The following is a 24,759-nucleotide window of genomic DNA, read 5'->3' on the forward strand; positions in this document are numbered from 1 at the left end:
GTGAACAAATGAAGTCCATAATTTTAAAGTAAATGTTTTTATTCTTAAGACAGTCCCATGATTTTTTTGAGGATCTTGGCTTTGAATGCTTAACTCTGGCCCTCGCCTTTCCAGTCAGCATATCTGACTGATCAGTAGGTTATTGCTCCCTACTAGGAAACCCAGTAAAGCTTCCAGTGACAAAACAATGTGGCACGAACATGGTGCAGCTTCAGCCTTGTACAATATCCACTGAAGTTCATAGGGCCTTAAGTAGGCACTGAGTCAAGTCCAGTGTTCATACTGAATGTCTGAGCTCTGCATTATATCTGCTATTCACATTCACTACCTGCCAACTGCTGCTGCTGGATTAAAGACAAATCAACATTTTAACGTCAGCCATTGGTTTTTGAAAGCACCTGTGTAATGTTAGACAGTATTATCCAGTGTAATGCTGGTAATCCATAAATAAGTAAGGATCTATGAGAACCTCTGTCTAGGTGTATTTTTATCTTGTTAACTAGGAAAAGATTGGACAGGAGTGGGATAATCTCTTAAATGCAATTATTTATTGATCTCTCTGTAACTCATCCCACTAGTAGGAATGCCCTGGTAGCCTATTAGCAGTACTTGGCTTTCAGTACGTGATTATTGAACAATGAGAAGTGGTGTTTACCAAACCCTTTTCAGGAATAGCTGTGGAACTGCAGGATCTGTGGAGAGAGTGAAATAGGGAACAATTGTGTGTAAGTGCATCGGCTCATTAGAATAACTTCATGGATGTGCTCCCTTTTGTTAAGTAAGCAGGTTTATTTGAGCCCTGACAGTAGAATGCTTTCCCAGTTGAGGGGATTGCTATCCCCCAAAGGAAACATTGAAAAGGGTTTCTAGACACTTTGCTATTGGGGTTCTGAAGTGTGAGCCATTGACCCCCTGTGCCCAGGTTCTCTGCAGATTCCAATTAATTTTTCTTTGTACTGCCAATGATATACAAGTGCCATTTAGTGCAGACTCCTAAAGAGAATGTGCTGCCTCCTTACAACTGCATTATGCAATGAGACTGGGAGTGTGGCAAGCCAGCCAGCCTGCCCCTTTATGAAAACTAAGGAACCTTGTCCGGCAAATAGTTACATGTTTTGGTCCTTCATCTACTACATGTTGAGCCTCTCCAGTCCAGCACTCTATCATCCAGCAACATCCAAAATCCAGCATGATTTTAGTTAGCCAGCTGACCACTTATCAAGGGTGTGGCCAAGTTTCCCATGGTCTGATGAAGTTTGTTTCTACCCACCAGTCCTGGCTCAGTGTTCTGTGGTGGTGTTTACCCCAAAAAGTTTTGTAAGGGCCCAGTAAGAAAAGAAAGTGTTGGTAATGATGCTAGACCAGGGGTCTGGAACCTGCAGCTCTGGAGCTGTATGCAGCTCTTTAAGGGCTTCTTTGTGGCTACTGAAGTTATAATTGCAAAGTAAAAAAATGCTCCTGATTATTTTTGATAAACAGTGAATGTGTACAAGCCCAACAATGCACAGCTCATATCTAAATAACAAACGATATGTGCTCTCCCAAGGTTGGATAACTCCCTCTTGTGTGCAGTGCATTGTGGGATATATTTTATCTGTGTTTTGATTATGTTGCTAATAGTCTTATTCACATGCATTGTGGCTCTTGAATTATTGAGCTTTTCACCATATTGAAAAAAGGCTCTTCTTGCTATTTTATTGCTAACTCCTGTGCTAGACAATATTGACCTCCCATGATCTGGCAAATTCTTTCATCTGACACTGGTCAAATCCCAAGGGCGCCAGAGTACAGCGGTCACACCTGTATAAAGAACGTAAGAGAGACTTATGTCGCAGCATTAGAGCCATCAGTTGCATATTCGAATGAAACTGGCAATAAGGGTGTAACTGGAGCATGGGAAGGGTATTCTAGAGGCAGATCTCGGGGCAGAGGGTATCATGGAGGAAGCCAAAGAGGTAATTTGTACTCAGACCTCTAGAAGTTTAAAACAGGCCCATCAGAGCCAAACAGGGGAGAGTTAACTGAAAAAGCTCACCTCCAGAGCCTGGAAAGTTTTAATGATATACAGTGGCGCTTTATGGGAAAAGAGGGACCTAATCCTTGTTTTCCAATGATGAACTTTTAGTTACTGCAGTGAGAGCCATGTGGGTCTGTCTGCTGCTTACACATCCGTTTTGGACCAGGTCCTGCATTCCTTACTGAAATAGACTCTGGCAAACCCTTCACTGATGCTGGTGTAGAATACATGGCCCTTCATGCAGATAATGGGGTTGGGAGTGTGTGTGTCCAGCTGCCCTCCCTGAATGCACTAATTAGCTGTACAGCCATTTGTGCCGGCCGCTGCGTGTGTAGAAACGAGTGTGCAGAAATAGTCGTCATTTGTGCTGTAGGCAATGCAGTAGGCTGTGGAATGGAGCTGTGCGCTCAGTGTCACAGCTGCCAGACTTGTGTCCAGCCCATAGTGATGCTTTTGGAAGCTTAGCACTGCCTTTATGAAAGGCTTTGCATTGCATTGCATTTTTGTAACAATTAGCTAACGAGTCTCATGATTACCCTCGCACAGCAAGGCATCTGGCTGGTGCTCAGAGGGGAGGGATGTGGTCTCCCGACACAGGGCGTTGCGTTTACTCCTCGGACTGCAGCGATTGCTGGGCTTTTCTCTCCTGGAATAAAGTGCTAAGCACTTGTGACGAAAGAGGAGATGCTGGTCCAGGTTCTCTGGTCCATTTGGAATCCACTTGGGGCTGCTGAATGGGGCAGGCCGTTAGGCTCAGCCCCTGTGTATGATACAGCAGCCTGGTTGGGTGGGGCATGCCTCTGACATGTCCCTCCCTGCCTCACTGCTCCCCCTGAAGTCGGGCTGTGTTTGGGGTCAGCAGAGGAGTAGGTGTGTTGGCTGTGTGACAGCAGAGCTTCCTTCTATTGAGGGAATTTTCAGCTGGCCTCCAGGAAAGTCCTCAGAGGCCCAAATGATGGCCCTGCCTCTAACTGAGGCTGCAGCACTGATGAGTTAAGCTCAGGTCTTCCTTCAGTCTTTCCCTTGCCTGCCTCTCTCTCTCTCTCTCTCTCTGTGCTATGTGCTTTGTGCCCACAACACTTTTCAAACTCTCCCTGCACAGTGGTGTGAATCCCCGCCTGTTGTGCAGTGGCCATTTACCTGACTACTCCATTCCAGCTCTGTTTCTCTGCAGACCCTCGCTGTGGTTTCTCCTTTCTCTGGGCTCTAGGACTGAATGCTCTTCAGCTTATTTATAGCCAGTGACCATCCCCATGTTCTGTTTGGGAAGGGTGTTACCGGGAGATCTTCATTCTGTGGCTTATCCCAGCCGCCCACATGCACCTGCTGAGGAAGGCTGTGTACCGCTTCCCCAGCAATCCGGCAGCTCTGCTTCATGTTTCTACTCACCAATCTGGATGGAAGTGCATCTCCCACTGGATCACCAGTGCCACTTCCTTTCAGCACCTATGGTTTTATCCTGTAACGACACCTTACCAAGCCTGGCTCAGCTTGTCCCCCATACTAATTGCTTGTGTCTACCAAAAGCAAGCACAAGCCTCCATAGACTGCTGCTTCCACTCATGATACCTTGCTGCATCGCCAGTCCCATTCATTTCCTCAGTATTGCTTGAAGAATAAAGCCCTACTCAGTGTGTGAGAGGGTGCTACGAGGAGCAGACCATGCATCTGCTTTGAGCACAAGTCTTTGTTATGAAACTCGTGAGTGGGAAGGTCTATTGGGTAAACGCTAATAGACCTTTCTCTTTAGCTGTGTTAATGGTACCAAGAATTGTTTAACTATTATCTGTTACCCCAAAGGGCAAACAAGGCCATTTTTTTGTCTTTGGAGTCTGATCCTATATTGGTCTGTGGGTAGGTCTTCTGGAGTTTGATTTTGTGTGTCTAGTGGTGATGTGCAAAATTGAACCATCATTTTGTGAGGAGAAAGGGAGGTCGATGGGAGAGTTTCTGCTGTCAACCTCCCACAGTGAAGATGGCCAGGTAAGTCAACTGTAGACAGGTCGATTACAATTGATTATAATCGACCTATCTAAAGTAGACTTGGCCTTCATCAGGGCTGGGTAGCTGGCAAAAAGGACACACAGAGAAACCCCCAGGTGCAGGAGATTTACTCTGTGTTCTGTGCACATGGTGTTGATGCTCCTGCCCTGCTCAGGTTGTACTGGTGTACAAAATGGGCCCAAGAGGGGATTGATCAGAGGTTGTTGCTAAGCGTCCTTTGGCTTAATTTTGACTCCCCAGTACGAGCTGACAGACCATTTTCCACCTTATGAATAACTTGCTGTATAGCAGAATGGACTACACCTACATACCACAGCTTTGGCTACCAGCGGGGCTGCTCAGGTGTCTACCACCCACTCCCCTTGCCCTGACATTGGCTCATGTAAGGCCACCCATATGTCTGCGCTGCCGTCAGTGGTAGGTAGAAGAGTGAAGAATGTGAGTCTTCCTGGGAGAACGTCAAATGTTACTGAAGACCAGTGTTTCCACCAGGCCCATGGTATACAATGATGTACATTTCTGAGTGAACAGCCCAGATACCACAGGGACGGGCACCTCAGGATTATGCACAGATGAGCCCCTATCCTGTGCACAGTGCGTGCTGATGGGCTGTGCGCCTATACTTTATTTAGTTTTCATCAGTCTTGTCTTATTTCTTTCTCCCAGATGTCGTTAAATAAGGTTTTGAAATACTTGATTGCAGAGGGCTGACTAGCTGTGACAGGTTGAAAGGCTGCCAGCAGAGAGACAAAGGTGACGTCACCAAAAACCACTTTGAGAGAGGGCTTGTTTTGCTGAGATGTTTTAAAAATTGCTGGTAAAGTCTGCAGTGTGCCGGGAAAGTGCCGGGAACAGTCTGCAGTCTCTCCGGGTAACTGAATTTTAGGCCTGTGTCGAGGGTGGTTGTTTTTTTTGTTAACAGAACATTCATCACTTGCATGACCTCACTTTCCTGCCATTGGAAGAGCTTTCTTACCTCAGTTAGGTGTAAGCTATGCAGCTGGAGGCGAGAGGACCTGCCTTTCCTCTTCGGTAGGCTGGTGTAAATCAGGAGTCGCTCCACTGAAGTCAGTAGTTGCCTGGTGTAAAATTAGAAGAGCATCAGGATCAGGTCTGTTGTATGAAGGATAGGTGCTTGTTTAGCCTCTTGCGCATAAAATATTGAAATCACCACACTGTCTATGGAGGTTACGTTAACTTACTTTACCGTAGCTTGTTGTTAGGGACCTACTTAAATTCACATCCTTGAAAAATGCACCATAATCCATGAAATTTCAGGGGGCTGGATTTGATGACTTCCTGCAAATCTTTCCAGCCCTGGGTTTCTGTGATTCTGTGACAAATCTGGTCTTGTGTGCATATACCCTGTCCGACACAGATTTCGTGGGGGAGGCCAGCCTTTCCCAAGTTGGAGGGCCTGTCCCAAAAGGGAGTTATGGGGGGTCACAAGGTTATTTTGGGGAGAGGTCATGGTATTGCCCCCTCTTTGTGTGCACTGCCTTCAGCGCTGACAAGCAGAGAGCGGCGGCTGTTGGCCAAGCACCCAGATCTGAAGCAACATTCTGCCTTCAACAGTGCAGAAAGATGACGATAGTTGTTAATCTCTAAGGTGCAACGGGACTGCTTATTTGCGAAGTTACAGGCTAATACGACTGCCCGTTGGAGACTAATCCTGCCATGCCATCTTTAATTTTGTGCTTCGGCCTTCAAAGTTGGCTGGCCAGTACATGGTGGTTGACTGAGGGCCCAGCTGTTCAGGCAGCAGTGCAGAAGTATGGCGTGGCATGGTATTGCCCCCCTACCTCGTATCTGCCTTGCTGCTGATGGGGTGTCTACATTCCGAGTTGGGTTCCTGGTCAGCAGCCACCAATCTCCATAGTAGTGCCTTCACAGCTGGGCAGTTGCTGCTCCTCCAGGAACCTTGCAAAATTGCCCTCCTGCCCTCCTTTTTTTGATCACAATCCCTGCAATTACAATACCATGAAATGTTGGCTTTAAATAGCTGAAACCATGAATTTTCTAATTTTTAAAATCCTAGGGCTGTGAAGTTGACCAAAATGGATAATGAATTTGGTAGGACACTCTTTATTACTCATGCACTGCTCAGGGAGAGTCAGATTGGCAGAAACTGGCCCTTAAGGCCCTTGCCTTTTACAGTGCAGGGATGTATGAGGTCTGTCTGGAGTTCAACTAAGGAGACATTAGCCAAAACAGAGTCATTTCCGTTTTCCTCTAAAGAGCATCGTAGCATCATCTGCAAAGGACTTATAGGGTCATGATAGAAAAGTAATTCAGCATGAGCTTCTCATGTGATGTAACACAGAGGACTAGTGCAATCCTTGGCTGTATAAGATGTGGGGAGTATCATGTAGGAATAGGGAGGTGGTACTATGGCCATATGTGGCATTAGTGACAGTTCCTGGAATACTTTGCCCAGTTCTGGTCTCCGTCCTTCAAAGAGGATGTTGGAAAGGTTTCAGGAAAGAAATACAAGGTCGTTCGAGGTCTGGAACACTGGCCTGACAGGGACAGGCTAAAGTTTATGGAGGAGAAGATTAAACAGTGACTCGATTCCAGCCTATGAGTACAGACGTGGGGAACGATTTCTGGTAGGGGAGGACTTCTTCATCTTTCCATACAGGGCATAATGAGATCCACTGGGTGGAAGCTGTGGCTGGGCAAATTGAGCCTAGAAATGAGGCACATTTTTCATAATGAGGTTAATTAACCACAGGAACCATTTATCTAGGGATGTGGTGAGAGCTGCTTCTCTTGATGTCTTTAAATCAGTAATTATAATAGACTACCCAGCTCTCATAAATGGGCACCATGTGGCCAGCTGTCTTAAATGCTTTGCTCTAGCACTAACACAAGTTACAGGGCTGATGCAGGTGAGAATCGCTGTGTGGGGCTGGGTGTTCTAGCCGTAAAAATCTTGGAAAAGTGAGTTGGGTGGCTACAGAGGGATGGACTGTGTCACAAGTACATAGTCCCTAGGGTACAGTAGCAGGTGGCTTTGGAGAAGAAGGAAAGAAGTGTCTCATTGAGTCATGGCCCCAGCCTGCCTCACCCTTGTTACTGGGTAGAAGGTAGTAACAGGGCTGAACCTAGGGCCAGGCATCCCACGTGACTGCTGGGGGTTGCCAGACTTGGAAAGTCAGTGGGATTGGGGTGCTATTTTTGTTGTTAGTGACAAAAAGGGAAAGAGAACATTTGAAATGAATATTTCAGATATTCTATAGGCAGATTCATTTTCCACTAACTTCCTAGGATGTTCTGGACCTTTCTGGAATCTTATGGAACCTTCCAGACTTCTGTAAAGTTAGAACTTTCTATAAGCTCAGAGGAAATGTGTTTTTTTTTTTTTTTTTTTTTTAATTTGGCTATCTACGATAGCAATAATTGTAGACTTAGAGATTCCAATCATTGCAGAGGACTGGGTAAATCACGCATGCTAGTTGTGCCTCAAGTCGTCAAGTGGGCTACCAACGTAATAAAGAAGGCATTCAAAAGTTTAGCAAATGGAGGGGAGGAGCACCAAAGATGTTCTTCTCCTGCGGTACTGTATGCTCCAGGGCCAGCTCTGGGTAGCTAATACTTTTCTAGTCACTTATATTAGCTGCAAATGATGACCCCTTTGCTGTGCACCAACTCAGCTCTGCCTACACTTTCTTCACCCACCCCCCAGGCTTCTGCTTTGGGGAGTAGGGAGCGTGAGGAGCACACTTCTGACAAACTCTAGTCCAGTAGGATAAGGGGCTGGGGTCTTGATCAATGTTGGCTCTAATTATTTGGTCAGTGTGTGGAATACATCTTATGGGCATTGACGTATGTTTGGCTGTGCACCACCAGTAGAAACACATGCCCCACTGTGCTCATTCACCCTGAATCTCTCCTGGGTGGCTGCCCAGGTGCTGAACTTACAGGAATCGCACGATCCCTTTTCAGCTGCTGCCCAAGTGTGCAGGCCAAGTTAGCGCCTTGGGCACTGTTTGCAGAGACAACCAGCTATGCCAGGCCTGCTGTTAGGTAGGCCCTTTTGCTCAGTTTTAAATGGGACAGTCCTTCCTTTTGGACGGCTTGTCCCCGTCAGTACTGAAACAAAATGGGACGTTCTGTTCTGCACCGCCCCCCCCCGACGAATGTGATCGTGCATCTCCCTGGGCACATAGCATGCCTAGAAGTCCCAGTATTCTGGGAGTGTATGAGTCAGGAATGAGAGCGGCTCTTTCTCGGGCAGAGAAGTAGCGGGGGCATGATTTGTTTGTGTGTGGGAGGGGGATGGCAGAGGATGTGTGGAGGAGTCTGACACCAGCCCATTAATATGATTGATGGCAAAACTTAATTTGCACGGATGGCTCATTCGAATACAAAGGAGAACGCTCAAAGAGAGGCTTTGGAGCGAGTGGGCCACGTTGAGGGGATTTCTCCAAGGGAGAGGGGGCGGTTCTGAGGTAGAACAATGAGGGAGCTTTCAGAAGGAGCAGTTGCTGCGTATTCTGTAGATGAGAGTTAATGAGATTTTTCCCTGGAACGTTGAAAGTTGGAACTCTTTTTAATATCACTTTGCTACATTATGTATGCACAATCCAGGGCATTGCCTTCATTCACATCAGCCTGGGATGACTTAATTTTATTTTCAAGTTTCAATGAATTCCATTTGGGCCATTTCTGATCTCTTAAAACACACAGCTGTAATTACCAGGAATGGAAGAGTGAAGTGGTTTTGCTGGCATTGCGGTCTTTCTTTGGGTAATATGTTTTGAGCCCACTAGGGGGCGCCGATGTTACACTGAAGGAAGGGCGAGCGTTGTGCAGTGTATCTGCAATGTATTTTCAGACTCCCTGTATTTTAACTTACCCTTAGACTTTCCGTCTGAACTTCACCCCAGGGTGGTTTGAACGAGAAGCGATCGTATTATCGGTTGCCTTCAAAAAATATTGTTTATGACACATTAAAAGGAAATAACTTCTATATGCACCACACTGAACAATTGCTGACATGTCTGAGGAAATAGTCTTAAAAACGGCAGGAGAGAAGACTGTATCTACATTTGTATGAGGGTCTCTCCCTCCCCTTTGACTCCACAAAGAGGCGCTCTGCACCATTCATAATTAGGGCTTTACAAAGGCGGTCTGTCCCGTTATCCACACTGTATAGGTGGGGAAATCCAGAAGCATAAAGAGGTAAAATGACTTAACCACAATCACCCAGCAGGTTAATGGCACAATAGGGTATAGAACCCAGGTCGCTGGAGAGCTAGTGCCTTTTGCTAGCTGCTAGACAACACTACCAGCCAGCAGGCATAAGGAATGCTTGCTGCAGTGAAAACCTGTACAGGCAATCAGCTGACTTTAACTTTTCTGAAGAAATTAGGTTTGGGATCATTTTGAGAACTGCAACTTTAACACTCTGTTTTGATTACATGAATCAGAGAGCGGGGACAAAGTCCAATTAAATAACGGGGACTAGTTAAAACACATGTAATTTTCTGCAGTAAAGATAATTAGGCCTTTGGAGATTAATAGCTAAATAACCAGTAGTGGTCACACTGTTAGCTTTAGAAGTGGGCAATCTCTCTTCAGGACAGGTTGGTAAGTGGCTATTACCTTTTAACATTTTTCTTAATTTCATGTCATCTATTTTTCAGTCAAACCTTAGCAGTGAGGGTGTTGAAATGTGTGGTCAGTGAAACTTGGATCTTAACCTTTTTTCTCCTCACTGACAAATTGTGTATGTGGATAGCTACTTACCCACCCCATCTGTTTCATTTACCAAAATGTAATGGTTCCAAGTGGTTAAATTAAGACTTTCAGTAGTTTTTTAAGGATTTTTTTCAGCTCTTCTGCTGACAAATCTCCTTGTACGATATATGGCATGTGAATTTATTTCACTTATGCAAATTATTTTACATAAGAAGAGCCTCTTAAGAGATGGGCCATCTGTCTCTCTCTCTCTTTTCCTCAAATTGATGACATATTGGGTACATTTCAAATTAAGGTCCTATTTATAAATTCTTGGACATGCTTATTCTTTTAATAGTTTGTTATAAAGCATGTTATAAAAATCACTGGTAATAACCTCTTCACAGGTAATGTTAAACCTACATATAAAAATGTATTTTATAACATCCAAGTAGTGGCAGGAAAAAGCCCACTACAAAGTATTACCTAAGTTCATCTGTCTGTTTACTTGTCTGCCCCCCACCCATCTCCATTGCCACAGTGGTGGAGTACCTTGCAATCTCTTAATGTGTTTAATCTTGCTAACACCCCTCCCCACACCAATGAAGTAGGGTGAAGTATTTCTGTGAGAGAGTTGAGGCACAGAGTCCAAGACTATGTCAACACAATGAGATTTTTTTCAAAATACTTCATGCAATTTGCACTATGCAAACAGCGTAAATTATTTTAAATACCTTATTCCAAGCTTGGTGTCATCCAAATTTTGGAATAAGGGGCTATTCCAAATGCTGCATTACTCCTCATCTGATGAGTGGTACCACCACTGGAATAGCGTGCCAGAAATAACAATGATATTTCGAGTGTTGCTATTTTGGGATTCCTTTGTATCCTGAAATAGCACCCACCATATTGATGTAGCCTAAGTGCCTTACCAGAGATCACACAGGGATTCTATAGCAGAGCCAGGACTTGACCCATCTTGCAAGACCTAGACTAGCACTCCACCCTGAAAAGCCTTTGCTTATGCCAGGAAGCTTTTACACCTGTGAACAGCCCCAGTGACTTCCGTGGAATTCCTCATGTAAGTAAGTGCTGTCCATCCCAAATAATGGTTGCATAATCTGTTTTCAATAGCATTACAAATGGCAGACTAGTGTAAGAATTAAGTTCATTGGCAAGATCCATATATGGCTGTTAGTTAAGATGGTCAGGGATGTGAGGCCATGCTCTGTGTCCTTACCCCTTTGACTGCCAGATACAAGGAATGAATCAGGTGGTGATTGTCCTGTTCTCTTCACTTCCTCTGAAGAATCTGGCATTGGTGGCTGCCAAAAGGCAGTATACGTGGCTAGATAGGCCATACAGGGTCAGGCCAAATGTCCTCCTTGTGTTCTTACGCAAGTATTTATGAACATGACAATAACTGACATGGAGGTAAAACCTTACATTCTGTGAAATGGTATTTAAATTGCTGTCAGTCTGCATCGAAGAAAAAAGGTGGTTTATCAAAATTGTTTCACGTTTAGTTAGTTGATGGGCAGAATACTTACAACTGAAGTACAGGTAACAGAGCCCACAAACAACCCTTATCTCACTGGGTAGGCTAAAAAAGAATTAGTTTTTAGAAACTTGATGTCTTATACCATGTTGCCCAGGACAGAGGGGTGTCATTGGGGTCTGTAGCAATGTTCCATCCATGTGTGGAACACATTTTCATGTGCACTGAGGCATGTGTGAATGTGCCCCACCACAAACCTAACGGTGAGTGCTTTGGTAATCAGCTGGGTGACATTGGAATCTCACCTGAGGGGCCACGCAAGTGTGCAGCTTACAGAGAACGCTGGTCTGTAGGGCCATTATATAGCGTGAGGAGATGGTTTAAATCAGGCGTGTCCAACCTGTGGCCCACGGGCTGCATGCGGCCCTGGACAGCTAGTAATGCTGCCCCACAAGATTGTAAACTTTTAACATTATTATGTGATTTATATATTTTGTATGCGGCCCAAGACTATCTTCACTCAATGTGGCCCAGGCAAGCCAAAAGGTTGGACACCCATGGTTTAAATGGACTTCTCATTTCCTGTGTAATGTGAGAGAGCAGCAGTTCCCAAACTCTTCTGCATCACGCCCCGCTTTTGATTTTTGAGAAACCGTCATGCCCCCCCCCCCCCCCCCCGGCCCACCTCTTTTTGTATTTTTTTAACCACTGGCCAGCTACGCCAGCCACCTGCCTGAGCCCCTCCCCTTCCCCAAAGCCAGGCAATGCCAGCCTCTCATCTCAACACATCTTCCACCCCCCGCAAGCCACACTCACCTTTGCTGGAGGCAGCTAGCTCCACGTGGGCCTCTGCTGGCTGCCTGCTTTTTATAGTGGCTGCGCCAGGTCGCCCAAGTGAAATGGCAGGGGCTGAGAGTCGGAAGCAAGGGCCAGCTCTTTCTTGGGGTGGGGAGAATGACTAGGAGGGGCTGGGTTGCCTTGCATCCCCCCCCGCCCCCGGGAATTTCTTCACGTCTCCCAATTTGGGAAGCCATGTAATGGAGCTTTACAGCCTCCATGTGTAGTGGGGTTAATGAATAAGGACATGATCTTGTATTATTTATACATCTGAAAGCCCCTTTGAAAGTGTGTCCGCAGATTGCCAAATTGACGTCCCTAGAGAGCCCTTCAGGGTTACTCTAAACCCTTATACAAGTACCATGGTCCCTGTTACTATGGAGCCGATCCTGCCATCGACTGGTACTAAGTGCAGGCCAGATACTGAGGAACACACCTCCACAGAAGTAAAGGATGTGGCCTGTGCAGGGTATGGTTACCTGCCCTGGGGTCTGGGGACTGGCTGCATTAGGAATCCAGACTTCCCCAGGAGAGGGCCTGACTCAGAAGGTCAGGAGTGATCATATGGTTTGTGCAATCTGTAAACAAGTAATTGTTCTGCTGCTGCTGAAAGTATTGCCACACCTGCTGGGTGATGCAAGAACCAGCATTAAAATTTGCCAAGGGGAACATTACTTTTATGGAAAACAGGCACAAAACCCAGTTTCCTGACTAAGTCTTGGACTTTCTTTTAACACAATCAGGTGAGAGAGTTTTTCTGTTATTTCTCTTAATTGACACAAAGCAGCTAGTCTCAGACCCTTGATTGGGTTATATCAGTCTCCCTACCCTGACTCCTTTTACAAATAAAATCCCCCCGTTATTTCAAGAAGTTTTAGCTTCTTACACTAAGCAGAAGTCTTGAATTACATGAGTGGTGGTGCCATCTGTTTTTCTCTGTCAAGGGGCTGCGAATTAGAATAACCCGTATTTTGCTTTTCTTTAATCGGTAAGGTAAACACCGAGCAGGTCACTACAAATGTATTATTTGCACCTAGATGGACCTTTTGGCTACTTCAAGTAAAAATAGTAAATTCTGAGTAGGGAAATAGATAAGACCTAAAAACTTAGTATGCTGTTGTAATGAGTTATGAAAGGGCAGTGTAAAAATAAATCTTTGACTTGAAATGGACAGTTATAGACTAGAAACAGAACACATCAGTCATTCTTCTCATATTGAAAAAAACTGAATTTCTTGTTCAAATTGGAACTTTAGGACAAGTTGTTTTTTGTTTTTTTTTTTTTCCCCCCCTCACTCATATTTACAGAAGAAATTTTTAATAAAGGCAATAGAGCTTTGTCTTCAGATGCCTTTTTACTAGCATCTTTTTTTGAATAGTTAGTGAGTTGTGTGTATTCAGGCACACACCAGTACTCCCTATGTTGGTCAAACAATGGAGTGGAAGAAAGTGACTCATTTGTGGCTTGTTACCTTGATCTTATTTTAATTCCAACAATTTCTCAGTTTTCTCGCTGCGAACTAAACAGCAAACGATAAGCATTGCAAGCCATGGGCTTTCCTGCTCTGAGCATCAGCCACTGAAAGGTCCCTGCTAATATGCTTTAATGACCCCAGAGATGCTGTACCCTCCAAAGGAAGGGTGTCATTTTGTATTTCTTAAGAGCAAATTCCTAATTGTTCCCATTGCGTAGCAAAATAAGAAAAGTGGCGGCAGAAAATAAGAAAAGGTCATTTTGATCACTCAGTAGGCAAAGAGCCCGTTATTATGAGCACTGACAAATTACGCTGTGTCATATTTCTGATAGTGGAAGGTCAAGCTGAGCCCGGGGTAGGGGAGAGAACAAATATATAAACAATAAAAGCAAAGGGACTTGAATTTTAATGAGAGAATTTTCAGATCATTATTATATGGAACACATGTCAATAAAGGTGTTAGTTTCTTTGCAGAACAGTTTCTTGAAAATGCAGCTGCTGGAAAAAGTGCACGTCCAGCATGAGATCAGGTGACTGTCAGGGACTAGTCACAGTAACAGACTTGGGGAATAACATGATCCATTGTCAAAATGCAGCCATAGGACATCTGTTGGAATCTCTCTTCTTTAGCTCTAAGGTGAAGCTACTGATGTTGCAGTTAATTGAAAATGGGCATGGTGGGTCATTTATCATGACTTGGCTTGTGTGAATGAGGAATGTTGGGTGAAGTAGCGGTCTCCTACCACTCCCCACTCTGAAGCCAATCTGCGGGCGGGGCGGTATGATGCTGTCTTGAATAGCTGTAATTTGGCCAGATAGGGAAATACTGAACTTTTTGTGGTGTTTGTGATTCAACGGGGTGTCAAATGCACCAGGGAATCTCCTCAAAATAGCCTTTTCTCATGACATTTTCAGCCCAGTTCTGCAGCCGCTAGAGGTTCGGATAATTTCTGAAATGCATCTGAACGTGGGGGGCTCCAATAGCCTGTGGAGAATTCCCCCTTTGCTGGAGAATTCTTCTCTATAGAGCCCTGCATATCTACTGATATCTGCTTCATATCTATGGAAAGTGCAGGGCTTTCCTCCTCCTACCCTGTGCTGGAGAAGGCAGGCCAGGCAGGCTGCTGCACTGCCAGGAGGGAAAGGAAGCAACAAGTTGTCTTGGCCTCTCTGGCAGGGATCTTTAAGTGCTGGCTCTGCTGGGGAGTCCTGGCCCCAGGTCCGTGCTGCCGCTTACCCCCAGCATCTGCTTTCGTGCTGCCTGTATTTTCCCTGCCTGCCGTGGCACCAATTGCCAATGCAGGCCCCTCTGCAAGGTGGGAGGGGGACACAGTTCTGTGCCCCAGAAGGGGCGGTGCCAAGAGCAGAAGGGGCCGGGGGTGGGGAAAGGGCAGTGAGCTCTCAGTGCCAGCTGGACCACAGCACTGCCATCCCCCACTCCCTTACAACCATGCACATAAGGAACGGCATGGCCAGCCCTTCAAAGGGGCCTGGAGAGTCTGGGGCCGCCAATGTAGCAGCTGTGGCAGCGTCTGCAACTCCAGGTCCCTTGGAAATGCCAGGCCTGGGGGGAGACTGCCCCTCCGCTCCCACCCATCAGTGGGCCTGTCCACTCAACCCTGCCCTCTCTTGTCTCTTCTGTGCGCTCTCCTTCCTCCCCTATCTGATGCGGGGATATAAGTAAAATCTGGGGTTCCCATTTTGTAGCTCAGATGAGCTGTTGAGCTTGGTGGATGCGGATCCACATCCTTGTATCTGTGCAGGGCTCTGCATCTCTGTGTCCTGCTGCTGGCCCACTTACATAGTAAGAGGGAGGAGTGGGCCGGGCAGTGGCTGGGTGGAGAGGTGGTGCAGCGGGCTGGAGCTCTGTTAGGTTTGCATACACATTGGAGATGCTCCTGTGCAGCTCCATGTTGCACTGAGGCTAGGTGGTTGAGGCACAGGGGTGCTCTTTGCGATGCTTAGGTGGTATTTATCTAATGGGATTAGAGACTGAACTGGAAGGCCTTGTTCCAAACCTTATTGCTGTCACTGGGATTTCTCCCATGGGTGCCAGTGGCCTTTGGCTCAGACCTTGAGCAGGACGTGAAGCAGACAATGGTTCGGGGACCATGGGATCTTAATGACATTCTGCTGTCCCAATGGGTTTGGAGCTCTTCCTATTCCCTACAACTTGCTTAGTGGCTGGGTAGCATCGTGGGTATAAGGAACTACATCTAGGATCAAGTACTGTATTCACTGCATTTGCTATTTTGGAATGGAATAATCTCTCCTTAGAGTTAATCCAGTGATATTTCAAAGCTGCTGTGTGGTGTTTTCTCTGTATGCTTGAAAACAATTTAACTAGCTCTCCAATGCTTTGCTGCCTTTTGACTTACGGTGCACTGTAGATGGCACTGCGAAACAATGATTTGGGTGACAGAAATCTATTAAACATCACCATTCCAAACTCTAATTGATGCCTAATATGGTTTCCTCTGCAGGTCCCCAGAGCGAAGAAAAACTTTTCAGAAATGCAGAAATGCTTGTTTGTAGCTGCAAATGGGAATTTGGAATAACTGTGGAAATCACACTGAAATAATTATCTTTGACTGGAACAAAATTCTTGCAAAGTCCCCAAGGTAAGACAACTTTTTATCTTTGGCTTTGGCAATGAAGATTTGCCCTTCTGGGTATCAGTAATACCCATATGAATCTGTCACAGGGAAAAGGCAAATGTAATGCTTTTAAGAGAGTCATCCTATTCACGTTGCCTGCTGTTGAATGTGGTGAAATGGCCAGGATGGGCTGGGATGGTGTCTGTTACCTCGGTTTGCCAGAAGCTGGGAAGGGTGACAGATGAATCACTTGATGATTACCTGTTCTATTCATTCCCTCTCGGACACCTAGCATTGGCCATTGTTGGAAGATAAGGTACTGGGTTTTTGGTGGCCAACATGCTAGCTGCCTGCCACATGTGACTGTTTGGCTGGTTGAGTGTGGCTAGTTGGCTTGAACAACAAATATATTGTCAGAATAACGTGGCTCGTTCACAATAACAATGGCCACAGATTAGACACCACAGGGGTAGAGGTCTAACTCTGTGTGGCTGTCTTTATGTTCTGATGGTTTGTGATATTACAACACCTTCTTGTGTGCCATTTGGACAGTGCCAATATTGCTTTTAATAAAGAAGTGGAGAAGGGAAGCACTTTGTAATGGAGGAAAGGAAAAAGAGCAGAAAATAGGAACTCTGTTCTTTTGATGGCATGCATTTTGTATGCTTAGAACCAAGAGGAAATGCTTCTTGAAGCCAGTACAATAAAGGAGTCCATTTTGTGAGGTCTCTGCTATATATTTTTGTAAACATTAAGAATAGTCACACACATGCATGATTGGCTTAACCTAACGGCTGAGGTACTGTACTTTAAAATCAAATAAACAAGCTCCCTCGCAAATGCGGCAGAAGAGCTAAACTGAAACTTGCAAAAACAAGTATAGAATAGGATTGAATTTTTTTGGGTGTGTATGTGAGTGGTGGTGGCTCTGGTATAAATATGAGGGATAACCTCACGGTAGACTTCTCCAAATCCCAGCATGCTGGTTAATTGCAGATCAGAGTCACTACAATGAAAACATTATTTAGTTCAATTTATGCACATCCATAGACTATTTTTAATTAGTTTGAGACCGTCTCACACACAGCGATTTGCTGAAAAGATGGACTCGAAGGGTACAAGTGCACAGTGCAGTCTTGGGTACTTTGTATAAATAATACGTCATCATAATTCAATTTGAGAAAGTGATCACGTTACCTCTCAGCATGAGAAATGCTGATGGGGAAGCCATAGCAGAAGAACGAAAGCCAGAAAGACCTAAGCTGCAACGCTGCTTTCCACTGGACCTGATTGTGCCATCCTTATATTGCACTGTACCTACTCCTTGAATGGTCCCACAGGTTTCCACAGAGAGAGCAGTACAATAAGTTGCTACTCCACATAAATGAGAATATTGGAGTCTACCCTTTATATTGCAGCGGGAAGCAGATCCCCAACACTCTGAGGCAGGCAATGCTAGCAAAGTAGATTGCGGCCAGATTTCCCCCAGGCTCAGTCACCACTAGCCGAGATGTTGCGTGCTGAACATTTTTGTGAAAATCCAGCTACTTGTCTTAAGTGTCTAAATGGGAGCTGAGCCAGAATTTCAAACTAAGTCCTGAAAATAATGGAATCACAAAGGGATTTTCCTGCTCTGTTTCTGAGGTTGAGGTGGGTCCAGTTTAAGGCTCTCACATGTGCAAGATAATATTAAAATTGTACATATTTACATATTGATGTTGCCTTGAGTTTGTGAATGTGTGGGGTTGTTCCTTTTAAACCTCACTTTCATAGAACCCAGCAAAGGCATATAAGAATATATATGGGTGTATCAGTAACTGCTGTAGCACTTCTAATTATGGAACACACTTAGTAAGGAGTTGATCCCAAGCAAAGGGTGAATTTGATTTTTGTCTGTATTACCTTGAAATAAACCATTTCAGTCACTCATCAGCATCTTTTCAACTTTCCTCTTCCCAGAAGCATTTTTACATTGTCCTTAGTTATATTGTTCTTTCACTCACATGCTTTCTTTTCTGCCTCCAGGATGAGATTCTGTGCCAAATCAATGCTTCTATCTCACTGGCTCTTTCTGGTCTATGTGTTAATGGTGTGCTGTAAATTGTCTGCCTCTAGCCACCATCCCCGAGGGCACACAGGTAGGAGCTTTTAAACTCATTACATACTACTGAGACCAATTAATAACACTTGCAGAATGTTAGAGTCCACTTTTTAGCCATGGATAATTGATGAAGCTGTTGACAATGTGTTTATAATCAGTGCAAAAAGTTAAAATACCAATGAAAAAAAGACTTGTAAAGTTTCAAAGGATTTTACAGTAATTTGATGTAGTGCCACTTCCAAGGCAGTGTTTGAGCAACTTCATAGTTGCAAAGATTTTGGGACTCGTTTTTATTTTTCTTGGTTAAATCTTTGGTAATAGCTATATCTGTTCTGATATGGAGCTTTAACTGCCATTTGTTAATGTAGACCCATATCAAGAGAGATTCGCATTGGATGAGGCCCTTACTGCTGCCTGAGTCAGTCCTTCCATTAAATTTTCCATACCCTTTTAGTTAAATGAATCTTTGTGGTATAGCTGTGGGGTTCATCACATTGTTTGGCCGGTAGTGTGTGGCTAGCTGGCCTGAACAATAAATATATATTCAGAATGTTGTGGCTAGTTTACTATAGCAGTAGCCACTTAGTTAATTCAAAACAGGAATCTGCCCCTGGCATGGCTACTGCGGTTGAACTGATTGGGCTCCAAGGCTGTATAATGTAACGTGTGTACCCACGCTTGCCCCAACCCCAAAATCTGGCCCCGGATACCCTACCAGCTCCACTACTGTTTAAACCTGTGCTTGAAACGTATTCACAAACAGTCACGTAATAAACTTGTCAATCAATTTCCTTACCGGGGGTGTTGAGGCAAGCTGTGATTGAATCTGAGGGGAAAGTTGCTTTTTTGTTATGTTAAAGGGTAGTCCTCTCTTACTGCTGCATCAGAACCTCGAATCTGATCCCCAGCCTTGTACTCTTATCCAGTGCTAGCTCTGCTGTTCAGTAGTGGGAATTGGATCTGGTTTTCCTCAGAGGTTCCATCTTTCAGATGAGATAATATTGATGATGATCTTGCCCTCTTCTGGATTGTCCAGGCAGAAGGTAAAGGATCACTGTGTTCTCACCAAAATCCCTTCTCTAAGTAAGACAAGTGCCAGCAATCAGGGCCCTGGATGAACTGCATACAATTGCCTGGGTTGATATGCCCATACTCTATTAGCATTGTTGCACCTTGAATAATTGCACAAAGTTCTCAATGCTATAAATAACTGGCACCCAGCCAGTCCCCACTTCTCACGTGGTGGCACTCCACCCTTGCGAATCACTCTTGTGAGGCAGCTGTGGGTTGCCTGGCATTGTTTTGCAACTTTTCAACATTGAAAGCTCTGATTAAATTTCAGGAGCTCGTGAATCAATCCTTCCCTCATCCAGAAAAGGTCTTGGCTCACTTTGATGCATTGAGAAGTAGCATTCAGAGTTTCTTTTAATTTCACATAAACACAAGTTACTTTAGGCCAGATATTTGCTGGGGAAAATAGCCATAGCTTCAGTCTCTGCAGTAGGAGTGCACTGAGCTATGCTTGCTGTGGCCTAATACAGACAGTTGGATGCAAATCTTATCTGCAGTGGAAGTGATACCTGGGTTGTACATGTCCTGGAAGTGCTTGGTGGCTGCTGCCTGTACAAGCTGATGGATGACATTCTAATTATGATACTCTCGAAAACATTCTGTATATGGCTAAAAAGTTTCAGCACTTTCCCAGGTAGTTTAACATCAGCAGATGATGAAGTGCTCCCTTGTCTCTCAAGCCGTCCTTTCCCTCCTTTTGTGGAAATGGCTCCACTCACTTTACAGGGGAAAAGCTGGCTGCAGGCAATTGAAGAAAGATTGGAGACAAACAGCTGCAGGTGGCCTCTTGTGAAACAGTCATTCCATGAGGCAGAGAGTTCCTGATCCGATATCATAGTTGAATTTTTCCATCTAGAATGCAACAAAATTAACAATCAGAAAACATGCTTCCATAGATAATGTAACTCAACCAAGAATTTCATGATAGCCTTGTAAAAAATGTGTAATTCTTTTTGTCTTTTTAAAGTGCATTTTACGTACTATCCCAAGAGAAATACCCGTGACAGGAAGAAAACATGTTCAGTTGTTACATTCATGTGTCACATTGACAGACTCGGTCATCTTGAGATGGCATGAAACCTGGGACCTCTGCAGCTTAATGCATGAACCCCTACTGCAAGAGCTAGAACCAACTGCCTGTTATCTTGGGCTTTAGAGCAGATTTATCAGTCTCTCTAAAGTGCAAGGCATATCTATACTAGACATAGAAGTCAACCGCTGATATGCAATTTTAGCTGTGCAGTTGCATAGCTAAAATCAACTTATCAACAGTCGACTACAATGACTGTCTACGTGGAAGGTCGATAGGAGCATTTTTTCCATTGACCTTCCTTAATCCTTACTGCTGGTGAGGAGTTCTGGGGTCAACTATGGCCCCAGAAAATGGCATTTTGTGCATGGGTGAAACAAAACCATGGAAGACTGACTTTTGAGCAGGTCGATCTGTGATAGTATGGCATTAGCTTAAGTGGCTTCAGTGCAACTAGAAGGAACAAACATCACACTCAGAAAATGTGTGGGTTACACATTTGTGATGGGTGCTTATGAAACAGTGCAAATGATATTCTTTTCCCTTTACATGTCAGAACAAGTAATTATGTATTTTAAGTTGACAAAAATTGAATTCTCCCTGTATCAAGCAGCTATGGTAAAGTATAAGCAAGGTACTTGGAAAATTAAGTAAATCTGCTTAAGTGGATCACTCTTGGTTAGGTCAAAGAAATATATAACTAAAAGATTATTAAACTTTTTCTTCTAATTATAAATTTGGCAAAAATCTGTGGTGCTTATTAAGGAACAACTCCCATTCAACTGGAATTTGACCTTTTTTATGTAAGATGGTATATGTAAGTGATTAAACTTATTTATTAGTATAGAATCAATGACCAAGCTCTTTGTATCTGCTGTCAATAAGCAGCTTTTGAGGTGTCCAGGAGAAAGTATTAACGATGGAGGCTCTCAGATGGCAGTGAAACACATTCATGTGTTTGTCTCAGTGCAGAAATCTTCCTTCCTCTGTTAGTCAAACAGCTGCAATCTGTCATTGGTGTGGGGAGATAAGAATTTGTCCCCTTTATAGGATGCTGGCCACAGTGACATTACAATAGAAATCTGAGACAAAGTTAAAAATGCGTGGTTTTTCATACCGATCTGGACACCCTCAGAGCTCTGTGTTGAAGTTTCCAGTACACCAGGATTCCTCTATGGCAGTAGCTCTCAAGTGGGGGTACCTAGAGGTCTTTCGGGGGTACATCAACTCATCTAGATACTTGCCTAGTTTTATAACACCTACATAAAAAGTACTAGCAAAGTTGGTGCAAGCAAAAATTTCATATTCAATGAATGACTTGTTTATGCTACAAATTGACATGGAAGTACTACAGCTATAGTCCAATTGATTTATTTTATAATTATATGAGGAGAAAGTGAGCTGTTTTTCCATAACAGAGTGTGCTGTGACACTATTTTTGGAACTTTTATTTCTGATTTTGTATGTGTAAGTGAGGTGAAACTTGGGAACACAGTAAACTCTCAAAACGCGTGATTTCAAGCTGTGCTTAACTATCATTAACGTGAGTTAAGCACAACTCAAAATCCTGCTCCTTCTAGCCCTGGATCAGCTCCCTGCTCCACACGGGCCCAGTTCAACCCCTCCTGCTCGCAGCTCTGGGTAAACCTCCTGTGGGGCTATGTGGCCCTGGCTCATTTCCACCCTGCTGCAGCCCTCACCCACCCCAGGCTTAACCTCCCTGTCTCCCTCCCACAGCCCCAACTCCCCCTTCAAGCTTAATCCTCCCCAAAAGCCACCCCTGCCCCCAATCCCAGGATTTAACCTTTCAAAAGGAGCTCCAGGCGCTCCTGCTGCTTCCCTGGCTGCAGAACATGTGTTCCACCCCGGGTGGGGCGGGGGGAGGAGGAATCTGCCCTCCCGACTTATGCAAAATTTGAGTCATGCAAGGGTGTATGGGAACACAGCCCTCGCATAACTCGGAACTACTGTACATACAAGAAATAGGACTCCTGAAAGGGGTACAGTAGTCTGCAAAGGTTCAGATCCCCTGGTCTGGGTAAGATGAGACCTTCCTTCCCAATGTTCTTTAGTCTTAGCAGCATCTGTGGAGTCTGTACTTTCTTGCCATCTGCTCCAAAATAATGCCAGTGTGCTTTTTGGTGATTCCTTCTCTGTGTCCCTGTCCTGGATGTCCTGGTGAGATGTAATGTGTGGAATAAAAACTTCCTCCAGTTAACAGCTGACTTATAGGCCAGATCTGCAGGTGAAGTTTACGCGTGGTTTTTCTCTGGAAGCTACTCAGTTGGCTGGAGCTTTTTTTTTTTCATGCTGTACTTTTTCTTTGCTCTGGCAGCTGCCTCAAATGCTCCCAACATCACAAGTGGTCGGATAGCATGGTTGTGTAATACTTGGCTTGTCCTTACCCAGCCAAATGCACGTATTTAATGCCAGTTAAGAATCTGTTAGATTGTGAGTGCCAGAGAACATGGTTCATAGCCTCACGCACTTGTTAGCAACAGGGTTACCTGCCACTGCTGCTTTTGCAAAGCTGTTGGAACAAATTATAAAGCAATCAATTTGTCAGCGCCTAGAGGGTGTCAGCCGATGGCTGGGTATGGGTGCCCCAAGAGTCTGTTCCGTGGAGGCAGCACAACTCAGCGCCCAGCTTTTACTGCACCTTACCACTGACCAGGCTGAATATAGCCAAACCGGCTAAGGTTCTTTGTTGGTATATGGCCGAGTTACAGCAACTAGAAGGAGTCAGGCTGAAGCTTAAAGTGGTTACTAGTTATTACAAAGCAGAAATGAAAATCTTAATGGTTACAGTTGCAGGAGAAGTTAGATAAAATCTTCATGGTTACACTTTTATTGCTCTATTTGCTTAGCTGCTATAGTAGGATGATACAAATGACATGTCAATTGGAGAAAAGTTATCCATTTGAGGACCAGACGCCTCAGACTAAAGAGCTCTTACTATTAAATGTGCACAAAAAAAAAACATTGCAGGTATAATTTTCACCCCTGCTTCCTTCGACTCCGTCGTGGCCAAGGTCGTTGACTGAATCCCTCGGGAAGAACAGACGAGGAGAGCGTCCTCTAAGCTCTTGGGAGGCAATGACCTTACCCAACCGGCAGGCACAGGAAATTGGAGCTTAGTTAGAGTAGGTTGCTGGGCCCTCTCTGTACCCCCTTGGGGCACGTAGGTTCTTCCTTTATCTCACGGTACCAATTGTGCTGGTTCGTCTTTGTGACACCAGCGCTTACAAGGCAGTTACACTTGTAAGGACAGAGAGAACTACATTTATAGAAATGGGGCAGACTTTCACACGGGCAGTCAAGTTCCCCTCCTGGGACCGAGTGTGGGCGGATCAGCTATCAATGCCAGCCAAGGACAGCTTAAAGCCCCGAGGCCGCTGGCTAGCCAGTTAGCCCTCTTATCTATATTCTTCAGTCCAGGGTCATGCTGACATAGCACATCTGTGTTTGTGAGGCACCGGACAGTGTGCTCTCAAAACAATCCAAGATTGTCCTGTTTCTTTGTGCTGTGTGCTCTGAGGCATCTAAGAGAGGCAGGCAAGATGGAGTAGAGCAGGGGGATTCTGTCTGGCTACAGAGGGTAATAAGGTTATAAGGAACAGCCAATGTGGATTTTTCAAACAGAGGACCCAGTGTACCAGGGAATTCCTCAACTTTTCAGCAGCACTGTCATTGGATAAAAGAAAGCAAGTAGTCCTGTCTCTTCTTGCCAGTCACTTGATAATGAGTAGGATGTCTTCATGTCACCCTCCTATTTGTGAGTCTATTGATGGCTGATCAGCCCAGTTCTGGAGCTGCAGAGCTTATCACAGAAAAAGCAGGTGTTAGTAGCTGTTGGAGGGGCACAGGGCAGTTTTTGACATTCTTTAAAGCAGTTCTATAGCATCGTAAACACTAAGAATTTTATTTATTAGGTAATGAACTTTTGTAGAAAAGCGTAAGAAACAAAGCAAGTCTTGGTAACCAGAAGGACAAACCCAGAGGGTCATTCCTTGGGTACAAAGCTGCCATTTGTGTTTCAGTGTATACATCTAACTATATTTACTTAGCTGAGATGCCTTCTTGTTCCTATGCTCTTGGAATGTCCTGGTCACCAACACTGAAATTCAGACTTCTCTTCCTAGTCAGATCAGCAAGGGCGGCTCTGGCTCTCCTCTCTTGATCCTACTTCCACTTCAGTAATTCTTACTTAGAGAAATGAGACCATTCAGCACAGCCGCAAGGATGGTTAGCTACATGTGCGATGTGGTGTTCCCATGGCACTCAGTGGGTAAAACTCTCCTTTGACTTCATTGGGACTTAAACTTCACCACGTGTTTGAAAGCCACCGTAGATTCCCAAAAATGCAGTTGTGCAATACATGCAACTAAAACCACAGCTTTCTGCAAAAACCCTACCGCTGCTGTTCTCCAAGCGTACCTGCCAGC

General features: G+C 44.7%; 1 protein-coding gene across 6 annotated transcripts in view; it reads left to right on the top strand.

Moving 5' to 3' along the window:
• TAFA4 (TAFA chemokine like family member 4) overlaps positions 1–24,759 on the top strand; it is a 109,033-nt gene that overhangs the window by 16,888 nt on the left and 67,386 nt on the right. For all 6 annotated transcript variants that reach the window (XM_075005851.1, XM_075005848.1, XM_075005847.1 and 3 more), the window contains 2 exons: positions 15,999–16,136; positions 18,138–18,250. In XM_075005851.1, the coding sequence (XP_074861952.1) occupies positions 16,057–16,136; positions 18,138–18,250 (193 nt within the window). In that variant the 5' untranslated portion in view covers positions 15,999–16,056. The remainder of the gene's footprint in view (positions 1–15,998; positions 16,137–18,137; positions 18,251–24,759) is intronic.

The sequence above is a fragment of the Carettochelys insculpta genome, chromosome 11, assembly GCF_033958435.1.
Source record: "Carettochelys insculpta isolate YL-2023 chromosome 11, ASM3395843v1, whole genome shotgun sequence".
Taxonomy (NCBI): Eukaryota; Metazoa; Chordata; order Testudines; family Carettochelyidae; genus Carettochelys; species Carettochelys insculpta.